Source organism: Simochromis diagramma, unplaced genomic scaffold, assembly GCF_900408965.1.
Source record: "Simochromis diagramma unplaced genomic scaffold, fSimDia1.1 OVJJ01000466.1, whole genome shotgun sequence".
NCBI classification, from domain to species: domain Eukaryota; kingdom Metazoa; phylum Chordata; class Actinopteri; order Cichliformes; family Cichlidae; genus Simochromis; species Simochromis diagramma.
Genome location: NW_024387287.1, coordinates 8768 through 31810, shown reverse-complemented (window position 1 = coordinate 31810; position 23043 = coordinate 8768). Strand labels below are relative to the sequence as shown.

General features: G+C 41.9%; 1 protein-coding gene across 1 annotated transcript; it reads left to right on the top strand.

Annotated features, from left to right (window-relative positions):
* The first annotated feature begins 1438 nt into the window (after positions 1 to 1438).
* On the top strand, positions 1439 to 22827 carry LOC120716286 (NACHT, LRR and PYD domains-containing protein 12-like). The gene is made up of 6 exons (XM_040003756.1): positions 1439 to 1887; positions 12360 to 12533; positions 14780 to 14953; positions 15724 to 15891; positions 18597 to 18770; positions 21370 to 22827. The coding sequence occupies exons 1-6, from the start codon at positions 1454 to 1456 to the stop codon at positions 21554 to 21556; spliced, it is 1311 nt and encodes a 436-aa protein (XP_039859690.1). The 5' UTR covers positions 1439 to 1453; the 3' UTR covers positions 21557 to 22827.
* Positions 22828 to 23043: the final 216 nt, after the last annotated feature.

Below are 23043 nucleotides of genomic sequence, written 5' to 3'. Positions count from 1 at the left end.
TGAAAACTGGACTTCTTGTGTTGTTCAGACATTGAAGAGTTTTCTTTCTGTTTTTCTTTCAGCAGATGTTGGTCTGCAGGAGGTTTTAGATGAACATAAGATCAGTCTGAGGAGGAGATGTGAACGTGTGACTGAAGGAAGTGATGAAACAGGAAGTAGAACCCTCCTCAACACCATCTACACTGAGCTCTACATCACAGAGGGACAGAGTGAAGAGGTTCATACCCAACATGAGGTGAGGCAGCTGGAGACAGCTTCCAAGATGGACGCCCTCCATGACGCTCCAATCAGGTGCCAGGACATCTTTAAAGCCTCACCTGACCAACAGAGACCCATCAGAGTGGTTCTGACCAACGGCGTGGCTGGTGTTGGAAAAACCTTCTCAGTGCAGAAGTTCACTCTGGACTGGGCAGAGGGCTTGGAGAACCAACATGTCAGTGTGGTGGTTCTGCTTTCATTCAGGGAGCTGAACCTGATCAGAGATGAGCAGTACAGTCTTCTGGAGCTGCTCCATGTTTTCCATCCAACATTACAGAAGGCCACAGCAGAGAAGCTGGCTGTCTCTCAGCTTCTGTTCATCTTTGACGGCCTGGATGAAAGCAGACTTTCATTGGATTTCACCAACAGGAAGCTGCTGTCTGATGTCACACAGAAGTCATCAGTCAGCCAGCTGCTGACAAACCTCATCCAGGGGAATCTGCTTCCCTCGGCTCTCGTCTGGATAACTTCCCGACCTGCAGCAGCCAATCAGATCCCTCCTACATGTGTTGACAGGGCAACAGAAGTACGAGGCTTCACTGACACCCAGAAGGAGGAGTACTTCAGGAGGAGATTCAGTGATGAAGAGCTGTCCAGCAGAATCATCTTCCACATGAAGACATCCAGGAGCCTCCACATCATGTGTAGAATCCCAGTCTTCTGCTGGATCACTGCTACAGTTCTGGAGCACATGTTGACTACAGAGCAGAGAGGAGAGCTGCCCAAGACCCTGACTGACATGTACTCACACTTCCTGCTGGTTCAGACAAAGAGGAAGAAGAACAAGTACCACGAGGGACATGAGACGAGTCCACAGGAGCTGACGGAGGCTGACAGGGAAGTTCTTCTGAAGCTGGGGAGGCTGGCATTTGAATATCTGGAGAAAGGAAACATCATGTTCTACCAAGAAGACCTGGAGCAGTGTGGTCTGGATGTGACAGAGGCCTCGGTGTACTCAGGAGTTTGTACAGAGATCTTCAAAAAAGAGTGTGTGATCTTCCAGAAACCAGTCTACTGCTTTGTTCATCTGAGCATCCAGGAGTTTCTGGCTGCTGTCTACATGTTCCACTGTTTCACCAACAGGAAGACAGAGGTGCTGGAGGATATCTTAAAATCAAAATCTTTGATCAAGAACATTTCCAGTTGTTTTGATAACAGAGATCTGCAATCACTCAATGTATTTCTAAGCAGAGTAATGAAGAAATCCTTCCAGAGTAAAAATGGCCACCTGGACCTGCTTGTTCGCTTCCTTCATGGCCTCTGTCTGGAGTCCAACCAGAGACTCATAGCAGGTCTCCTGGGTCAGACAGAGATCAGTCCAGAAACCATCAAGAGAGTCACCAAGAACCTGAAGAAGATCAAAAGTGATAAAATCTCTCCTGACAGAAGCATCAACATCTTCCACTGTCTGATGGAGATGAACGACCTCTCAGTACATCAGGAGATCCAAGAGTTCCTGAAGTCAGAGAACAGATCAGAGAAACTCTCTGAGATCCACTGCTCAGCTCTGGCCTTCATGCTGCAGATGTCAGAGGAGGTTCTGGATGAGTTGGACCTGCAGAAGTACAACACATCATGGAGGGGACGACAGAGACTGATTCCAGCTGTGAGGAACTGCAGCAAGGCTCGGTGAGTCCAGATGTGCTCATTAACATCATTGATCAGTGTAGATCAGTAGTTTAGTTCTTCAGATACACACAGCACTAAATGACTCTCAGTAGTTTCTCAGATAAAATAATATTTTGTGTTGATCAGAAATGTGTGTGTGCACTCAGCATGATGCTGCATTGGTAGTCGTACGCTGTGTGTTGTAGACTCACATCTACATGTAGTACCTGTGTGGTGTCATTAGGGGGCAGTATTTTAATCTGCTGCTGCTGTTGTTGGTCATTCAGACGCTGCTGTTAGACAGATAGAAATAAGAGTCTGTGGAGAGCTTCTTTGTAGTGAACTCTGATGTTACAGAGAACAGACAGAACTACAGACACACAGTTTAGTGGCACAAACATGGGGAGTGAGGATGAAGGTGCTGAGGAAGACTCTGGTTCAGTGTCATTACAGTGTGATGTACTGATGAGTGACAGTGCTGTGGTTCAGAGTGAGGCTCAGAGGTGAACCAGCTGTGCTCTCTTACTGCCCACAGTGGGACAAACTGAGTGAGAAGACACTGCTGACATCTGAACAGATAGATAGAACTTTATTAATCCCTCGGGTGGGTTCCTCTGGGAAATTCGGTTTCCAAAAGCACAGCACCGACAGAAGTTACAGTTAAAGAATGTTATACACACACACACACGCACACATATATAAATACAGAGACATATATAAATAAAATATATGAATAAATAAATAAATAGGAATAAAAATACAAGTGAATTGCACATTTAAAGTATTGAGGTCTATTGCACTGTTGACTATTAACTAAAGCATTGCACAAATGTAACCCAGAGTGATTTCCTGCACTTATTTCCTGCCATTGAACGCATCACAAATGCATGACTCCAACCACATGACTTTGCTCAGCCAATCGGATGGCATGTAGGTCATAGTAAGCCTGTCCCGGCTTCCTCCCGTCAGATGCGTGGAGGCAAGCCAGGTGACAGCTGTTGCAGGTGTGTATTGGAAAACATTTGCTTTTCCCGTTTTAATGCATTTTTTTTAACACCAACTAACTTATGCAACTTAGATGCTGATTACTGTGAGCCAGAGCCATAGTGTTGTTGTGCACTGAACAGAACGGAATTGGTGAGTTTGAACTTTTAATTGACTGTTTGTGTTGCTACCAGCTGACGCTAATTTGATTTTGATTTGACTGATAGTTGTTGAATAACAAATGTCGTGGAGCTACATAGTATGTATGTATGTAGCAGTTGAAATGTTTTCAGTTAAATCCTTATTGGTTAGAAATATTATATTTAACCAATACATTGTTTGTTTGTTTATAAATTGTGTACACAGGAACAAGAATAACTTAATGTATTTAGCTTGATTGGCTGACATTTTTGTATTCTTGTGATTTCTTATTGGTGTTGTTTATTTAATGCAGGCCAGGTGAACCTTTTTGGGGTATGAAAAAGGATGGCGAGCCAATGAACGGCTAGGAGCAGGACACATTCTGCAATTGACGCTTCCACCGGTTGGGTAGGAAGCTATCAAAGATAACGCTCTGTCCCCATTTTCCAAATACACTGATTTCCGCAATCATACACACCATTCCCTTCATTTATGGACAATAGCGCTTGGACATCTCTCATGGACATTCAGATTAAACTCATGGACTTCAGTGTGGATCAGTGGATTTGATACTAACATGTGGTGTTTATGGGGGAGCTGTTTTTTTTTGAGAACCTGTGTTGCTTGGTATAAGCCAGACAAATCTGTTTAGTTGTCTTTGTGTACCCTCACTGGGTTTTTGATTAATTGGACAGCTGCAGCAGGAGTGATTATTTAAGTTTTCCTTTTCTTGTTGTTCTTTTTTTTGGGGTTTGGTTAAATACATGGTACCTGCAAAACCATCTTTTTTGTTGTGTGTATTTATTAATTACTGCCCATCAGCTCCAGTAGCGTCCCTAAATCTTCTTATTAATAATAACAATAAAATTACATTCAATCCCTAGCCTGTATTAATTCATTAGCGCTACATCAGTGTTACACAAAGGTATTCAGGGCTCTAGACTAACTTTTTGCCATGGTTGCACTGGTGTGCCTAAAAATAAAATTTAGGCGCACCAGTGCAAAATTTAAGCGTACCCAGATCTTTTAACTGCATTACTTAACACCGCAGTTTTACATGTTCACGTTTTTTGATTTGTAAATGATTAACTAACAACCTTTTCAACACAAAGCTCTTTATTTGTAGCAAAGTTCTACAAGAAAGATTACTTAAAAATGCTTGTGCTTAAAGTGCTTCATGAGCTGAAATTTAAACATTAAACAAATTTAAAACATCTCAAGATATATTAAATTAAAAAAAATCTAAATTAAAAAGTTCCTCAAAGTGTCAAAGGCTTCACACTGAACATTTCAATATCTGAACAACTTGACATCTTATGGCTTGTCCTCCATTGCAGTCACATGCCCCTCAGATGGCCAGCTCCTGTAATTTGGCCTTCTTGATCTTTCGCCTTGGGTGAACCAGCTTGCCACGCTCTCTCTAGCATCAAAATCTTCCAGACTTGGCCCCTCCACACTGATTCTTATCAGGTCATCCACTGTCTCTGAATGAAGGGATGCTCGTGTCTGATTTAATTCTCTTCTGTGCAGAGAACCCTCTTTCACATACCGCAGCTGAGACAGGTAGGACCAGCATAATGTGTACAAGATGCAGGATGTTCTGAGAGAAAAATACATTCAAGAGATTTGTTGAACCAATTTGTGTTAGATAGCAAAACTCACACAATCTTAGGAAAGAACATCAACCAAAACTGACCTTGTACTCTGAGCAGTACGGCTCTCTGGTCAACATAAGCTCCCAAAGGCTGAGGTAGGTCTTGTCTTTGAACATGGTGGAGAGTCCCAGATATAAACCTAGTGGGAGTGACCCCCCACAGAGGGACAAAAGGACCCCCTGATAATCCTCTAATCGCCTGAGACAAGGTGTGAAACTGGGTGTGGGACCCAATCAGCCAGAGTTTCTGGTGAGTTCATTGTGGGACTCTCCACCATTTGACCTTAGAACTGAAGAAGCTTCTCGGATGAGAGGTGAAACGTCTTTAAGTAACTTAAAGAAGTCCAGACGCTTTTCTTTGCAAACTCCTTCGATTCAGAAATAATGCACTGACCTTCGTAGCTCGGCCTGCAATGTCTGCATTAGAAGAGGAACCTGCCAAATAGTCCATGTGGCGGTACACAGTAGTGAACTGCCCTGGTTTCAGAAAGGTCTCCAGGGCCCTTGAAACATGTGGGAGCCACCTTGTTCCCTTCACCCCACTGGGCACCAGCACATTTACTCCCAAGTCAGCCCCAATGATCCTAAGCTCTCTCATTGATTTTGGGCTGAAATGATACATTTTCCAAATTACATGGAGAAGGTCATACAACTGCCTGATCATTGGAATGTCCCTCTGAACTGACAACATTGCCAATTCCAATCTGAAACGATAGTACACTTTTAAATGTAGATATATCTGCTCTATAAAAGAAATTAACCCACACAGTGACTTTAGAGTGTCAGTCATTTCTTGTCTTCTAGTCTTACCTGTGAGGCATACAGTGGAAGGGCACAATGTGGTCACCTGCCTCCTGCTGCAGAAGGGCTATGACACCCCCTTTGCTGCCCAAATTAACAGCAGCTCCATCAGCCCCCATAGCAATGATTTTTATCCAACCAGTTACTGCACTGGTCCCCAAGAGCAGCAAATGCTTTCTTTGAGGCAGCATAAATTCCTAAACAAATAATAAAAAAAACCATTTACTTATCAGATCAAGAGTTTACAATGCAGTCTTTTTCAGTTTGAGTTTCTATATTCTATTATTACTGCAAACTCTCGGTACCTCAGCAGAGCTGGCAATATCATCAAGGACCACTCTCACCCCAGCAACCAACTGTTTGAACTATTACCGTCAGGCCGACGGTACAGGTCACATAAAACCAGGACAAACAGATTCAGGGATAGCTTCTTTGCCAGAGCTATCACCGTAGTAAATAAGCACAAAAACAATTGAACCTATTCCATACCGTCACTGTCATTATATTATGCTGCTATCCTGTATATATTGTACATACTATTGTTTGTGTACTTACGATTGTTGTTTTTGTACTTTTTATATTTTACATTTATATTTATTATTGAAACTTGCACCAAGGGAGTGGCACTCCAATTTCGTTGTACTCTGTACAATGACAAAGGCTATTCTATTCTATTGCTATGTTTAATTTTCAATGATAAGAATATGCTAGATATGGTTAATTCAGTAACACGACGTAATATTATTAATCATATACATAGGCTATGTGACGTGACATGGCTTACCTTGGGCATGGGCATGCTCGACCTCAATGTGTCCAATCAGTATATTCGCTGGTCTTCCTTTTTGCAAGATACGAGCGTACACAATGACACATTCTTTTGTGGCGATGTCTGCGTCTCCATCGATCAGGAAGGCCATGTATGTACTGTTCGCAATTTCCACTGACGTCTTTTTTTCAGTGTGTCAGCGATTACGCCTATGAGCTGGGCGCACGCAACATCATTGCTGTATGTGGGGTTTATGTCCAAGCCATTTTTCTTGTGAAGAGTTATTTCTGACTTGAACTTAGTAAACAGAACTTCTTCTTTTGCAATATTGTAGGCGATGTTAAACTTAGTGATCATCTCGGCCTCCTCCGATGACCTGTTTACTCCTGCCTGCCGCTGAAAGGCAGTGGGGAGCGGGGACATTTTGGCAGAGTATTTATCGCAGCATATAATGTGTCTTCTCGATGCTGTGTGCTTTTTCAGCGTTTCAATTCGAAACTTATTAGCACCAGTGACAAATGCAGTGTTGCCGGCCATGGTCTTTCCACACTCGCGACAATAAATGCAGTGCATCATATTGTCAGCTTGGCTGTATCTTAGCCAGGGAAACTGGTCAAGCCACTCGATTCGAAATTTATACATTTTCTCACTTTTACTTTCAGTGGACTCCGGCTGGGAGTCGATCGTATGTGGCTCATTTTCTGATGCCGTCTCCGGACCAGTGTTTGACAAAAACACAGAGGTTGATGGCTCCGTGTCAGAGCGCTGGCTCAGAATTTTGGACTGATCAGGCCTTAACGTAACGAAAAAGTTATCAATTGTTCTTTTCATTTTTTCTCAATAAGAACTTCATACACTTCTGACCTGGGCTACTCACCCTTCTCTATCTGCCCGCACTTTCAAACGTAAACACAAGTAGGTCTGCAGGAATATCTGGACCACGGCCAATCACAGAGGTCCCCGCCTCTGAGTATCTCTGATTGGTTTAGAACACGACATGGGCATAATGTGTGTCTGTTGTTGAACACACGGAGACTTTCAGAGTTGCTGAAACTTTTTTTTTTTTCCCGAGAAAATACTTGGTCGCACCGGTGCAACCAAGTATTTTTTATTAGTCGCACCATGGAGAAATTTGGTCGCACTCTAGAGCCCTGGTATTGCACAGTGAGGTGAAGAGGCTCTACAGCTTAGTTGTTCCCCCCTCCTTTGTCCTCCTGTTTCCCCTCCCTCTCCCCTCCAGAGAGGAGTTAAACAGTCTGATGGCGTGTGGGACAAAGGAGTTTTTAAGTCTGTTAGTTCTTGTCTTGGGGAGAAGCAACCTGTCACTGAACAGACTCTTCTGGTTGTTAATGGCCGTGTGCAGAGGATGCCCTGCATTGTCCATAATGTCCAGCAGTTTTTTGTCCAGCAGTCCAGAACATGTGTCAGATGTGAGCTAACGCTGATGTGACAGCAGCACATAGATTCACTCTCATTCCTGCTGCTGCTCCTAATGATGAATGTCTGACTTCATGTCCTCATCAATCACTGAGCTCATTGTTCAGTGTTTAGTTGTTGCTGCTGAAATGTCGTCCCTGTTTCCACTGATATTGATCCTGTTCAGTGACACGTTTCACATCAGTGAACATGTTCTTTAGGACGTCCACTGACATGTGTAAGTGTCCTGCTGGAAATCACTCAAATCATCCATGAAATCCATGAAAAATCCTTTTAGTGTTTCTAACTTCAGCCTCTGTCCTCTCTCTCTCTCCATCCTCCTCACTGCTTCTTTCTCTGATAATCACACAAACATCATATTCAGCTACAAAATAACACAATAACATCATCTGATGATCATTATTATAAGAGCAGAATCCATATTTGATATCAGAGTAACACACTGCTTGGTTATGTGCAGTCATCATCAGTGACTGTGGGTCAAACAGAGGCTCTGATTGGTTGCTGACCTTGGTCACCTGTCCACTCTCACCTGTTTCTGTTGCTCTCTCTTTGCTGTCTCCATCCTCTCTCTCCTTTCTCTCCCTCTCTGTCTTTGTATGTCACTCAGGTCCAATGGAAACAGTGACCTTTACAAACCAATCAAAGACAAACTGATCCATGTCAGGTTATAACAATTAGAGCAGGGCGATATGGCCAAAAATATTTATCACGATATATATTTGAAAATTTGCGATAACGATATAACCGACGATATAATTGATGCGAGACAAAATACAACTCCACAACATTACTAGCGCAAAAAGACAACCTTCCATTTATTTTCACTTAAACAAGAAGCTGGTTTTTATGTACATTAAAGCTTTATAAAAATGTAACAGTGCAAATGCAATTTCCTTGCTGAAAGTTTAACCAAAAGGCATTTCCAGTAGAAATGGGCTGACATATCCTGAGCATAACCATGTATAATATCCACTGAAGTTAAAAAGAGGTGCTCTGCTACATTAAACTGCAGTGTACAGTACGCATTTTTCGGACCATAAGGTGCACGGGATTATAAGGCACATTAAGCGAAACAAAGCAGTCAGATAAATCAAACTTTATTAAACTCATTCTTCTTGCTTCCTCCACTTCTGTACCATTGATTCATTAATGCTGAATTCTCTGGCAGCTGCTCTATTCCCATGTTGTTGCAGTATATTAATGACTAACCTCGTATTGTGGATGGATTATCTCAGTTGTTCTCCTGACTGAAGTTTGGTCCGTTTACAGCATCCTGCCATGCGACTGCATTTGTCTCTAACCATGAGGAACCTTCACGTTAACTTTTATAAGTGGAAAAGTGTTGGTGTTCGTCCTCCAGCTTCACTGTTTATGTTATGCTAACATAGCTGTGTCGCTAGCGATCACGTAGCACATCATTATATACCAGTTAGCCCAACTTCAGTAACCCTACAAACGTCACTGCTGTTTAGTTTCCTGTCTTCATTTATGTTGGAAGTGATAGCAGAGCTGTACGTTTGAATTGTTTCAGAAATCTCTGTCAGAACATGCTATATCATGCTTAGGTAACTAGCGAGCTAACTTCCGCTAGCTTCCTGCTAACTTCTGACTCCGTTAAATGTAATAAATTTTGTTTTCATGGATGCCTGGAAGTTAAACTTCATAGTTACACCTGGTTAAGCAGCAATGCTGATCGTTTTATTAAAGATGAAAGAATTTAGACAGTTTTTAACTCCCTAGCAGATCATTACATGGAGAAACCTTTGGAATGCAAGCATGCTGATCCACACAGGTATGCACACAGGTGTACACATGGGTATTCACAGACGCGGACTAAAGCTTTCTTGGCTGCTGCCTCAAAGCACACTGTGCGCTGTCTATCTTGCGTGCTGCACAATATCGTTTATTATTTAGTAACTATTGATATCTATGACTAGCTAGTTTATTGTGATGGTGCTTTGTTTTCTCTATTATTATGTTGCTCTTTGTTGTTTGCTGTCTCCTCTGTTTGTTTGTTTTTTGTTTTTTTGTTTTTTTCTCCATACAGGTGACCCAGGAGTTTTTTTTTTTTTTTTTTTCTCTCTCTCTTCCCCCCCCTTCTCACCGTCTCTTCTCCCCTTTGGTTTTCTTTCTTTCTCTCCCCCTCTTTCTCTCATTCATTCCCCCTGTCCTATTTATTAAAAAAAAAAAAAAAATGACAAAGGATGAACTGAAGCTCTGCCATCACGTAATGTCGCATACTGCTGTTTCTGATGTCATTTAAAAAAAACAACAAAAAAACAAAACAAAACAGTTTTTAACTCTCAGTGATGCTGCAGTGTTCGTTTGACCTGAAGCATACGGAGTTTAGGACCCAGATTACTCCCAGATTTAAGAGCATCTTAGTCTGACAAATACGACAATAACAACGGCCGCTTGCATGTTCTGCAAAAAAATGTGCTCTGTCGTGTATCTGACGGACAAACACTAAACCAGTTCCACATCACTGAAGTTGCACCATTTTTACAAACCAATTCTGGTTCATCTGTTTCACTCAACAATCGGCCATGTGCGTATGAAAACAAAGGCACTGCGCATGTGCATTTTACTCATTTTCTATCGCAATATTTCATTTTCCTATCGTTGCCTAACATTATACCGGTATTACCGTGAACGGTATAATATGGCCAGTCCTAATAACAATAAGTGAAATCAGATGTGATACCAGCAGCTCTGAGTTCATCCATCATTATTTTCCAGTGATGAGATTTCTGCTCCGTTTGGTAACAGTCAGCAGGTTATTCCTGCGTGTGGACGTGAACAGTCGTACCTGACAGCAGGTAGCAAACAGAGATCATCTTTCCAGCTGGAACTCTTCATTGAGCTGAACTCGTTCAAATGTTCTGGAGTCAGATTCAGAACAGGAAACAGTCCAAATGTTTGTCTTCACTCTGACTCTGGATTAGGGCTGGGCGATATGTCAAGTTTTTTAAAAATATCGATATATTTTTATACGAGATATAAGGTGTGACAATATCCTTTATCGATATAGTCTATGTTACGTTATAATTATAGTTGTGGAGCCGCAAGTTTGTCTCTCTTTCGTCCACTTTTGTCTTTACGCAACGTTACTCGGCCTCGGCTCTCCTTCACTGAACACAACTCCCCCTCCTCCACCATCACTTCACCTGCAGGCAGCGACAAGATGGACACGGCAAATCTCCGTTAACGAGTTACTGCGCATCGCCCCATGCGCGGGGCTGGACGGCGTCAACGTGCTAACGAGCTAACCACGCTAACGCCATGCAGCCCAGAGGGGCTGCACAGCCTACAACCCTTTCATTCTCTCAGAAGTTGACAGCGCGCCTTATGTATGAATTCTGGTTGTGCTTGATGACCGCGAACCGATTTTATGTGGAACACGGCGCTCAGCAATCTGTCAATAAATGTTTTAGTACAAATTTGGTAAGCTACGGAGCTTCACCGCTTGATGGATTGTCGGAGCATTATGGCTACCGAGGAGGAGCCTCGCGGAGTGATACGTACTGTGCTTCAACGTAATATTACCGTATTGTGTGTGTATAAGGACCATAAATGGCACCTGAAGCGGATTTCAAGCTCCAGGCTGTCAGTCACGCAGTAGAATTTGGGAACAGAGCAGCTGTGAAATCTTTGTTACTATGCTCAGCGTCTGTTCGTTTACATTTTGACTGCACAATTGTGAGCTTTTTGTTATGCACAAAAACAACAGTTTTCTTTTATTTATGGAGCTTTATTATTTAATAAATGCTCATAATTTATTTCTGAGTAATTTCTTCATGTACATCTATGCTGTATGTTAATAAAAGTGCCTGTGTGACATCTGGGACACAGCTTTGACTAAGAACTCTCTGTTCATTCTTACTTTATGGTAAATGGCCTGCATTTGTACAGCGCTTTTCTAGTCCATAGGACCCCAAAGTGCTTTACACTACATTCAGTCATTCACCCATTGACACACACATTCGCACACTGGCGATAGCAAGCTACATTGTAGCCACAGCTGTCCTGGGGCGCACTGACAGAGGCGAGGCTGCCGGACACAGGCGCCACCGGGCCCTCTGACCACCACCAGTAGGCAAACATGGGGTTAGGATCTTGCCCAAGGATATTTGGCATGCAGCCAGGAGGCAGCCTGGGATCGAACCACCGACCTTCTGATTAGTGGCTGACCTGCTCTGCCACCTGAGCTACAGCCACCCTATGGCTTTATGGCTTTAAAAAAATCGAGATGTCCATTTTATATCGCCGTCCAGCTAAAACATATCGAGATATGAATTTTGGGTCATATCGCCCAGCCCTACTCTGGATCAGATCTCAGTGACAGGCTGTGGACATTATGGAAGCCTAAATGTGACACCATCTTCCTCCTTCATCTGCAGATTAAAGCCAAACAAAGATTCTCATTTAAAAGTCTGCAGGTCTGAGAGAGACTCAATCGTTGTGTCATGTCAAACACAGTAAGAGGAGCTGAAGCACAGATGTGAAGAGCAGATTCATCAGATTATGACTGAATGTAGTGTGAAGCGCTTTGGGGTCCTTAGGGACTAGAAAAGCGCTATACAAATGCAGGCCATTTACCATTATGACCTCACTCTGTTTTGTCTTCATATACATTCAGTCTGTGTTTATAATGCAGATTTTCTGCTTTTATAATAACACATTTTATATTTTCTATCATCACAGACTGACTCAGTGTCGACTCTCAGGGACTCACTGTGAAGTTGTGGCCTCAGCTCTGAAGTCCAACCCATCCCATCTGACAGAGCTGGACATGAGTGGAAACAAGCTGCAGGATTCAGCAGTGAAGCTTCTGTGTGCTGGACTGGAGAGTCCAAACTGTCGACTGGAGGCTCTGAGGTGAGTTCACTGACTGCAGCGGTTGTTGTTTTTCTATATTTGAGTTCTTTGATGTTTGAAACTTTCCACAGTTCATAAATGTTCAGGATGTGTCTGAAGACAAATGTGAAGAAATTTGAGTGCTTTCAGAAAAGTTGTCTTTCCAAACGACTGAACAACAGTTTTTCCTTTTGGCTCCAAACAGAAGTGACAGATTTGAGCAGGGTTTATTTAAAGGCTGACAGAAGTGGAGTGGTGACAGGGAGATGTTTGACAGGACAGTATTTCAGCCTCCACAGGTTCATGTTGTGCTCCATCAGTCAGTGAAGATGAAGTCAGCACTGATGAGGCTATATAACAGGGGTCCTCAATCCCAGTCCACGAGGGCCGGTGTCCGGGCAGGTTTTAGATCTCACCCTGGGTCAACACACCTGAATCACATGATTAGGTCATTACCAGGCCTCTGAAGAACTTCAAGACATGTTGAGAAGGTAATTTATCCATTTAAATCAGCTGTGATGGATCAAGGACACACGCAGGGACACCAGCCCTTGTGGACTGGGATTGGGGACCCATTGCTATAGAGTGTGTGAGGGATGTGAATGAGGCTGTTGAAGAGCTGATGATAGCAGATAAAAACAGGCTGCAGAGACTTTGAGCTTGTGTGGAAACAGAGAGGGAGAAAAGAAAGACATGAATTTCAAAACTAATAAAGGTGAAGTTAGGAGCTGTGATGATGTTCATGTATCAGAAGCTGATCTGGCTGCTACAGAGACGACCCACACAGCTGCTGTGGTGAGGTGTGTTAAAGCAGAGGAACACACAGCAGCCCAACACAGGCCCAAACGTGACAGCAAAGCAGGACTCAGAGACTGTGAGAGGATTTCAAACAGAAGCTGGAGAAGAGAAAGGAGTCTGTTGGACTACAGAAAACAGGCAGATGAGACCAGTCGCAGTGTTTCCATGGAGCCCAGTCAGCGAAAGGACTCTGAACATCAGGGTTGTCCTGCTGATCCAAGTCCAACACAGAGTTTGTCAAAACATGTTTGTCAGTCATTTTGTTTGGCTTCTGAGGAAAATGATTCAATAACTTGCTGCTAATACACAACATTTCATCATATTTCCTCATAACCCTCTTTTGTCTGACCATTTGATCCCATTAGAATTTGCAATAAAGGATCCACAGGGCTTGGTGACAATAATGACAGTAGATGTTTGTGTGAAACAAACGTTTGATATATTTTCCATGGCAGAAAGCAGTTCTGGTAACCATTTCAATAGGATTAAAAATTTTGTTTCAGAGACAGGGATGATATGAACAAAGTTTCTGTCTCTAACTTTTTGGACAGACAACACGTTTTTGTTTCTAGATCTCCATCAGCTAATGTTATCAGTGCACCTTATTTCCTAAAAAGGAGTTAGATTGTTAGAGGAAAGTCACAAGTATCACTGTGTATCCTCTTCATTTAAGTGGCAGATTATGTTGATTCTCTATGATCGTATTACATTTTAACAACTAGCAATAAGCAGAAACAAATAGAAGTTAAACAGTAACTGACCAAAAGACCTTAAGGAACCCTCATTGTATTTTTCATTACATCTAAAACTACTTGTTGAAATGTCTCCCCTTTGGGTATAATGGAAACCAGTCTACAACCTTATCTGTTAAACTAACTGGATCATTAAGTCTTTGACTTAAGATGTCAAGATCTACCGAGTTAAAGGTAGCAGTGAGATTAAGCAGGACTGTGATGTAGTCACAAATCTCTGAATTTCTTTAAAACAGAGATTAAAGGAAAAACATTTTGATTAGATTTTTATTGAGACTATATTTTCTTTATTCAGACTGAGTCAAACCTTTTTGTTCTTTGAATAGAAGACAAACACATTCTGATTACTCTAATATTAGATCATGTGTTCAGCTGTTTGGAGTATGTTTCGTGTCTGAGCTGCCTGCTGTTTGTATCTAAACTTTGATTTGACTTGATGTCAGCAGAAGACTGATGTGACGATGAACAAATAGATTTAAGTTCTCAATTGTCCCTACTGCTAGTAACTTTTTCAATTCTTTTACGTGATTCTGTGTTCTTGGCTGTTTGTGTTGTGTGAAGGTAACTTGCTGCTGGCTGCAAGGCAAACTGCCCCCTTGACCTTGTTTTACAACAACAGAATGATGAGTGTGTCTGATCATGTTTGAGAGAATCTCCCTGATGAGTACAGATGTGAACGAATTAGGAATTTATCTTCATGTTTTGTTCTTTATTCAGATTGTGTGGATGCAGTTTGTCAGAAACCATCTGTGGTGATCTGGTTGCGGCTCTGAAGACCAACCCCTCCCACCTGACACATCTGGACCTGGGTGAAAACAACCTGGGGGCTTTGCATATGAAGCAGCTCAATCTTTTCCTAGAGAGTCCAGACTGTAGATTGAACATCCTGAGGTCAGTATAGAGTAACAGTGGCACTTTCTCATAATTACATTTAACAATTTAAGCCTGAGGCTACAGTCCCACACACCAACATAAATCCTACACTGAGGACACACACGATCTTTCAGGAGGTAGAGCAGCTACTAATCAGACGGGTGGTGGTTCGATGCCCGTCTGCTCCAGTTTGCATACCTGATATTGGGCAAGATGCATCCATCGGAGTATGAATGTGTGTGAATGTTAGATAAAAAGCACTTGTGTAGGAAAAGCATAGAAAAAAGTGCTTTGATGAGTCAGTGAATGAGGCAAGTAGTATAAATATGCTTTGAGCGCTCAGCTGGAGTATAAAAAGCACTATATAAAAACAAGTCCATTTACCAAAGATGAAAACCAGCACAAAGAGACTTTAAAACAGTTGAAAGCTGCCTAGCTGGGGTCCCTTGAACTACCTGATAAACATTCAAGTGCATGCAAAGCTGTGCCATGGGTCCTTTACGTCACAATCTGAAAAAGGTGTTGGAGATAACATTTTGTATGACTTGATCACAAGAGTTAAGATATGATAGTTTCTTTACAACTTTCCTCAGAATTTTACACCCCTGACCAATCCCCTAGATGTTGTTGTTTTTGTTCAGTGGCCCTGAAACACTATCGTGTTACCATTCAGATTAATGAGAAGGTCTACATTCTGAACCTTCTTCAGCTCTCAGCAGATGATGAAACACTGAATGATTACAAGCTCACTTCGTCTAGTAAACTTACATCTTTCATTCTTTATTCAGACTGGCCAACTGCAGTCTGTCAGAGATCAGCGCTTTTGTCTCAGCACTGAGCTCCAACCCCTCCCATCTGACGGAGCTCCACCTGAGTGGAAACTACCTACAGGATTCAGGAGTGAAGCCACTGTGGGATTTTCTGAAGAGTCCAGAATGTCGACTTCAAATTCTGGGGTCAGTCACCACATTTTAGTTGTGCTAACAATAAACAGCAGGCTAATAAGATGCTGACCAATAGCGCTGTTTCTGACTCCAGGCCAGCTCCACTAACACTTTCTCATCAGACACTGCCACCTAGTGGAGGAAGTCTTAGTTCCATTAGAAGCTTCAGATTACAGTTAGTTCCTTTACAAAGAGGTGGAGGTGGTGGGGCCACAGCACCATCATCACTGAGTGCCATAGGACACTTAACCAGAGGTGGGTCGAGTAGCCAAAAATTGTACTCAAGAGTAGCATAACTTTAAAATATTATTACTCAAGTAAAAGTAAGAAGTATCGTGCAAAAAAGTACTTTAAAAGTACCGTTTTTTTCCCAAAAACTTAAGTAAATGTAACTGAGTAAATGTAACTCGTTACTACCCACCTCTGCACTTAACCTTTGTTTCCATATGCTGGGAACTTCCTGTTGTTCCAAGGAGGACTGGAAAATGTGTGAAAATCTCCCAGTCAGTTCCTCACAGCACACTTCAATCATTTCCCTCCCACAGCATCAGCACCAGGGCTTTTTCTCTCTTTGGTCCCACTAAGAGATTTCCACACAAACACCTCATCAGTGGGACTCTCAGAGCTACCAGCCCTTTGCTACAATCACAAAGCTCTTCATTGAAATCAATGATATCAAAGCTGGAATCAAATGAGTCCAAGTCTTCTGCTGATTCAGCATCACATTCATCTTTGCTCCTTGTCCTGCATCCCCACCATGGACTTCATTCCTTTCCAAGCCAGCCTTGAGTGTCCTTTATTCAGCTCATCCTCTGCTTTACTTTTACACCTGATTTTAGCTGCTTTATCTCTCTTTCAACAAGTTTCTGTGCCTCAATCTTTTTCTTCTCTCCCTCATAACAAGACAGCTTCTTCTGCCTGAGAACATGTTGGAGTGATTTACTCATCCAGGGCTGCTTATTGGGGAAAATACTTCCTGTTTCCAAAGTAATCCTCATTTTCCCCAGAAAGAAATGTCAGTAGAAATCGATGATCTAAGTGAGAACATGAGCCTTTAAAAAAAAAAAAAAAGTAGAAAGCTTCAAGTTCCTCGGAGTCCACATCTCAGCCGACCTCACCTGGTCCACAAACATCTCCCACCAGGTAGGGAAAGCACAACAAAGGCTGCACTTCCTCAGGAAACTACGTCAGGCCCAATTACCCCAAAGACTGCTAGTAAACTTCTGCTGCTCCACTATTGAGAGCCTTCTGACTTACTACTGCACACTCTGGTTCAACTGCTGCATCGCGGAGGACAAGAGGAAGCTGCAGCGGGTGGTGAGGGCAGCAGAGCGGCCAATCGGCACTTCACTAACCCCCTTCAGAGACATCTATAGTGGCAGATTTCAGCAGGAAGCCAGCATCATCATCAAAGACCCCTCGCACCCTGGACACTCACTTTCCCCCCTTCCCTCTGGTAAACGCTACAGGTCCAACAGGTCAAAGACAAACAGACTCAACAGAAGCTTCTACCCACAGGCTGTCAGACATGCCCTACCTCCACCCTGATTGGAGGATAACTGCACTGCCAACACTCATGGACATTACACCTTATTTATAAATCATATTTCTGTTTATATGTCAATGCAAACAACACCCTTACCTCTTTAAACTGTATTTATTATAACATTATTTAGTATAGTTCCAACAGCACCCCCCCCCCCCACTCAATGTGCAATATCACTGATCACACTGCACCTCTCAATGCACCTGCTAGTTAGATGGCATGTATGTGTATGTATATAGATCAAGTCAAGTTGGCTTTATTGTCACTTCAACCATATACAGTTTAACAGTACACAGTGAGGTGAAACAACGTTCCTCCAGGAACCAAGGTTCTACATGCAACATAAATTTACAACATAAGTTAACAAAAAACTATCTAAGGAAGACTTTTTTTGTTATCAGACAGCAGACAACAAAGTGCACGTGCAAATGTGCAAACAAGAGCAGCAGATGTAAGCGTGTATGTGGAAATATGTGTGTGTATGTATGTACGAATGCATATGTGTATATATACATATATGTATGTATGGGCGTGTATGTTTGCAGGTGTATGTATAACTTGTACATATCTTTCTTGTGTAAATGTAAATTTGTCTGTTATTGTGTAAATACTTACGCTATTGTGTACTCCACACACATGGATAGATGCCAAACTGCCTTTCACTGTTCTTGTAACAGTGACAATAAAAACCTATTCTATTCTAAAAAGTCCCAGTGGGTGCAGTCAGAGCAGTCCCTCAGTCCCAGTATAGAGTCTTTGGTCCAGACTGGAACAACTGTGTGCCCAGTTTGAGCTCTCTTCAGTGCTGTGACCTGACAGACCCAGAGGGGCCATCACATCACATTTAGAAGCTCCCCTAATGGAGCCACAACACATGTCCAATACTTAGTCTGTCTTGTTGGACCAACTGGAAGAAATGATTCAAGGACTTAGTCACAGAACAGAGATTCAAATCTCCTAAATCCAACTGGCTGCATCAGGACATATAGTCTGAAACTCTGCACAGTTTCCTGTTTGAAGCTACTTCCTGTTGGCTTCAACTGTTTGGAGTTTCCATTTTCTAAACTTCTACATTCTGAACCTTCTTCAGCTCTGAACAGATGATGAAACACTGAATGATTTCAAGCTCACACTTTATCTAATAAACTTACATCTTTCATTCTTTTTACAGATTTTGGGGCTGTGGTTTTTCAGAGAGCAGCTGTGAATGTCTGGCAGCAGCACTGAAGTCCAACCCCTCCCATCTGAGAGCGCTACACTTGGACTGTAATAATCTGAAAGATTCAGGAGTGAAGCATCTGTGTGGTTTTCTGGAGAGTCCACGATACCAACTAGAACATCTGTCGTAAGTCATTATTTAGTTGTGCTGAGATGAATATGATGTGCTTTAAAGACAGCAGTACAACACAAAACATACAAGCCCTAAATTAAAAACTGGCATGAAATGCCAATAAAAGCAGAATGCAGTAATCTGCAATATTTCCAGTGTCTCAAATATTTTACTCGTGATAGAACAGGGGGTCGGGAACCTTTTTTGCTGAGAGAGCCGTGTGTGTGTGTGTACACACACACACACACACACACACACGTGTATATATATATATGTGTGTGTATGTATATTAGAGATGGACCGATCCGATATTACGTATCGGTATCGGTCCGATACTGACCTAAATTACTGGATCGGATATCGGAGAAAAATAAAAAATGTAATCCGATCCATTAAATATCACGAAAGCACCTCACAAAACTTGCAACACGCCGTAACTCACCTCAGAATGTTAGCACGTGGGAGCAGTATGCATCACGTGATAGAGCGGCTGTGGCATGCGGGACCTGTCGGTGGTCTGGATAGCATTTGGAGCTTCGCTAGCAACCCGGCATTTCATCTCCGACAAAGTTATCCCCGAGAGAAGTAAAGCAAGTGTGTAAGTCCATCTCTGAATGTTTGTAAAGCATTCCTGCGTTAAGCTTAACAAGCGACTGCCTCTTCTCGCTGCTACTTCAATCATGAAACTGCTTAATGATCAGCTGATCGGCTTTTCTGTCGCGAGTCCGTCTCTGTTCTTTGTTTTTGGCCCACTTTGCACCAGAAAGAGGAAACCAGCGGCTGAACAACAGCAGCACGTTTAAGCTTGATCAGCTGTTGTTAGAATTTATTTAATATTACTTTCTACTCGAGGATCTTTTTCTATGCAGCTGACGGCTGGTAACTGTGCAGGGGCGGATCTAGCAAAGTTTAGCCAGGGGGGCCGATAGGGCATTAACAGGGAAAAGGGGGCACAAAGACATACTTTTCTTTCTTATTCTCATTTAAAATGTCGAGCTTTTAATAAATAATTATCTGACACCCAAAGTTTTAATTTGATGTAAAATGAATAGAAGTCAATTACTGTATATAGTGACTATTAAGTCTAATATATATACCCTAGTAAGCTATAGTACTTTTTCTTTGGGAAGGTACCATCTGTGCAGTCTGCAGTTCTGTTGAAGAAAGATGTTGAATCTATTTAATATTTCTTGAAAAATAATTGATTTCTGTGCATTTTTTTTCACACTGCATCAAATTAAGGTTGATTACGTCGATTAAGCATCATGAGGTGGAGCGTGAGGGGTGGTTCCCTATTTTTTATTTATTTATTTTTGTTGTTGCTGGGAGTTGGAACCCTATTAGTTAGGTTGCTTAATATTTATGCTAAGTACTCTTTAAAATACCAGAATAGGGAGGATGGTGTAGGTTTAAGTTTATTAGATTGATCAGTATTGCTGAACTATGAAACATTTTTTTTGCATACAGGTATAACAGAATAGCTTTAGTGTAGTTGTTGTTTTAAACTTGAGTATGAACTTATACAAAATGCAGCAAGATATTTAAAAAACAGTTTTGTTGATTAAAAAACACTATATCGGATTTATATCGGTATCGGCAGATATCCAAATTTATGGTATCGGTATTGGACATAAAAAAGTGGTATCGTGCCATCTCTAATATATATGTGTGTATGCTGGTTCCATATTGAACAACAACAATGTTGTTGTTCAATAATAAAATGATTCCTTCACTCTGTGACTTTTGGCATACATTCTAACTCACAAGGGCGTTTTCCTACACTGGGCTCTATAAAACAATATAAATAGAAAATAAGCAGTAAGAATATATATATTGTAACATGTTACAACAATGAAGTCAAATCAGCCAGACAATCCTACATCTCTCAGCTGGTCAACAATAAACAGTCAAATTCTGCTTTTTTTTTTAATTTTCATCCATTGATAAACTGTTTAATCCTTCAAAAACCACTGACTGAATTTCTTTCAACAAATAAATGTGATGAATTAGCTTTTTTTTTTTTTAAACTATTTATCTTCTGGTGGAGGAAGGAGCCTGAGTTAGTGCATGAGGTTGAGAGGTACCTGCTAGATATAGTCAGTCTCACCTCAATGCACAGCTTGGGCTCTGGAACCAGTCTACTGGAGAGGGGCTGGACTCTGTCTCAGTCTGGAGTTGCCCTTGGTGAGAGGCGGCGAGCTGGGGTGGGTATTCTAGTATCCTCTTGGCTTGCTGCCTGTACGTTGGGGTTTCTCTTGGTGAACCAGAGGGTTTGTTCCTTGTGCCTTCCAGTTGGGGAACAGGTCCTGACTGTCATCTGTGTTTATGTGCCTAGTGGTGCTTCAGAGTACCCAGCCTTCTTAGAGTCCCTGGGCAGGGTGCTTGAGGGTGCTCTGTCTGGGGACTTTTGTTGTCCTACTGGGAGACTTTAATTCTCCCGTGGGCAATGACAGCGAGACCTGGAGGGGCAACGGCCCCCTGGATCTGAACCTGAGCAGTGTTTTGTTGTTGGACTTCTGTGCAAACCACAGTTGCCCATAACAAGCACCATGTTTGAACATGAGATTGTCCATAAGTGGACGTAATAAACTTACATCTTTCATTCTTTATACAGATTGTGGGACTGTGGTTTGTCAAAGATCAGCTGTGATTATCTGGCAGCAGCACTGAAGTCCAACCCCTCCCATCTGAGAGAGCTGAAGCTGTGGGGAAACAACCTGAAGGATCCAGATGTGAAGCAGCTGTCTGATCTTCAGCAGAGTCCAGACTACAGACTGGAGACTCTGAGGTCAGTAGAGTGATGGAGTGAGTGTGTGGTGCTGTCAGCAGTATTGTACTAAACACAGTCAGTATGAAAGAAAGATGCAGTGTTTCCTGTAAAGCTGCAGCTTCTCAGTGAAGCTGTGAGAGGAGAATGCTGACAGGCTTGGACACAACCACAGGCAACCAATCAGATGAGTTAGAAGCTGATTGCGATCATGTGTTTGAGCTGATGTGATGATGTCTGTCACGTTCGTGTCTACAGGAAATAAAGCTGGATTATTTCTGACAGTGTTACAACATGTATAGATCATGGTCCTAAATCATCAACTGTGGAAACATCAAATCAAGCTGATCTGTTATTCACTCATCTAAACAGCTGATCAGTTTCATCGTTGTCACAGCACTGAGATCAGCCTGACTGAAGCGTTCAAAGCAGTGGCTGTTATTTACAGGGTTTGTATGGGTGTTTGAAATCCTTGAGAAGTGCTTGAAACTTTAACTGTATTTTATTCACTATCTGATTGAATAGTTTTCTTATTAGAGAAATAAAATGACGAGTTACACCGATGAGTGTTTGCTGGAAATTTTCAAATACAAATCATGGATAAGACAAGGTCCAAATGTACCTGAAAAGTCTGCAAAGAGTATTTGCACCTTTTGACAATGGGGGAGTTTACACAAGACCTAGTAAATACTTTGAGTATGTGTAATTCTAATTTTTAAAATTATTATTTTTTTGCCAGCTCTCAAACTCGTGGGATAGATGGTTGAAATGCACTGAGTCTGATGCAGTACGGCAGCGCTAGTACAGCAGCATGGAATAAGCTGTGAACTTAGCTAACATTACTTAGCAGGAGCAGTAATGAGTTACTTCCCTCGAGTGAAAGCCTTAACCGTTAACTTAAGGCTTTCTGATTAAAAGCTAAAAGTGAAGTCGTCGCCGAGTAAACAGAAAACTTTATATTTTTGTGTCTTTTTAAGTATTGACTTGGTGGCTTTGGCAACACCTTTGGGGGAAATAATGATAACATGACTGATCCATATGGGCACAAAGAATGGACACTTTTTTGTTCTATTGAAGTTCCCCAGCTGTCATTCAAAATGTGTTTATCGTGAGCACCGACACAATAAACCACTTAAACATTACATTCAACAGTATAAATGTTCTTCAAGCTCACACTGAGCCACTGAGACAGTACACAAATATGTGTTTTTGTATATGAATATTTCATACTTTCAGGCTGCCTGTTTAAGGGACATGAACTGAATACATTAGAATTGTATAATATCATAGATGATACATTAAATAAATAGATTTTAGGTAGATGCTTTTTTTTTTTTTTTTTTTTTTTTTTTTTTTTTGTGCCTGTCCCGTTTGGCTCTTTTGCCATCAGAATTGTTGTCTAAAGGCAAAGAAAGATGCCCAACGGATTTACTTTACCAAACTGACCATCCCAGCCTTGCCGTAATGGTCCATTTGATTCACCTTTTATTGTTTATTTTATTTTCACTTACTGAATACGGG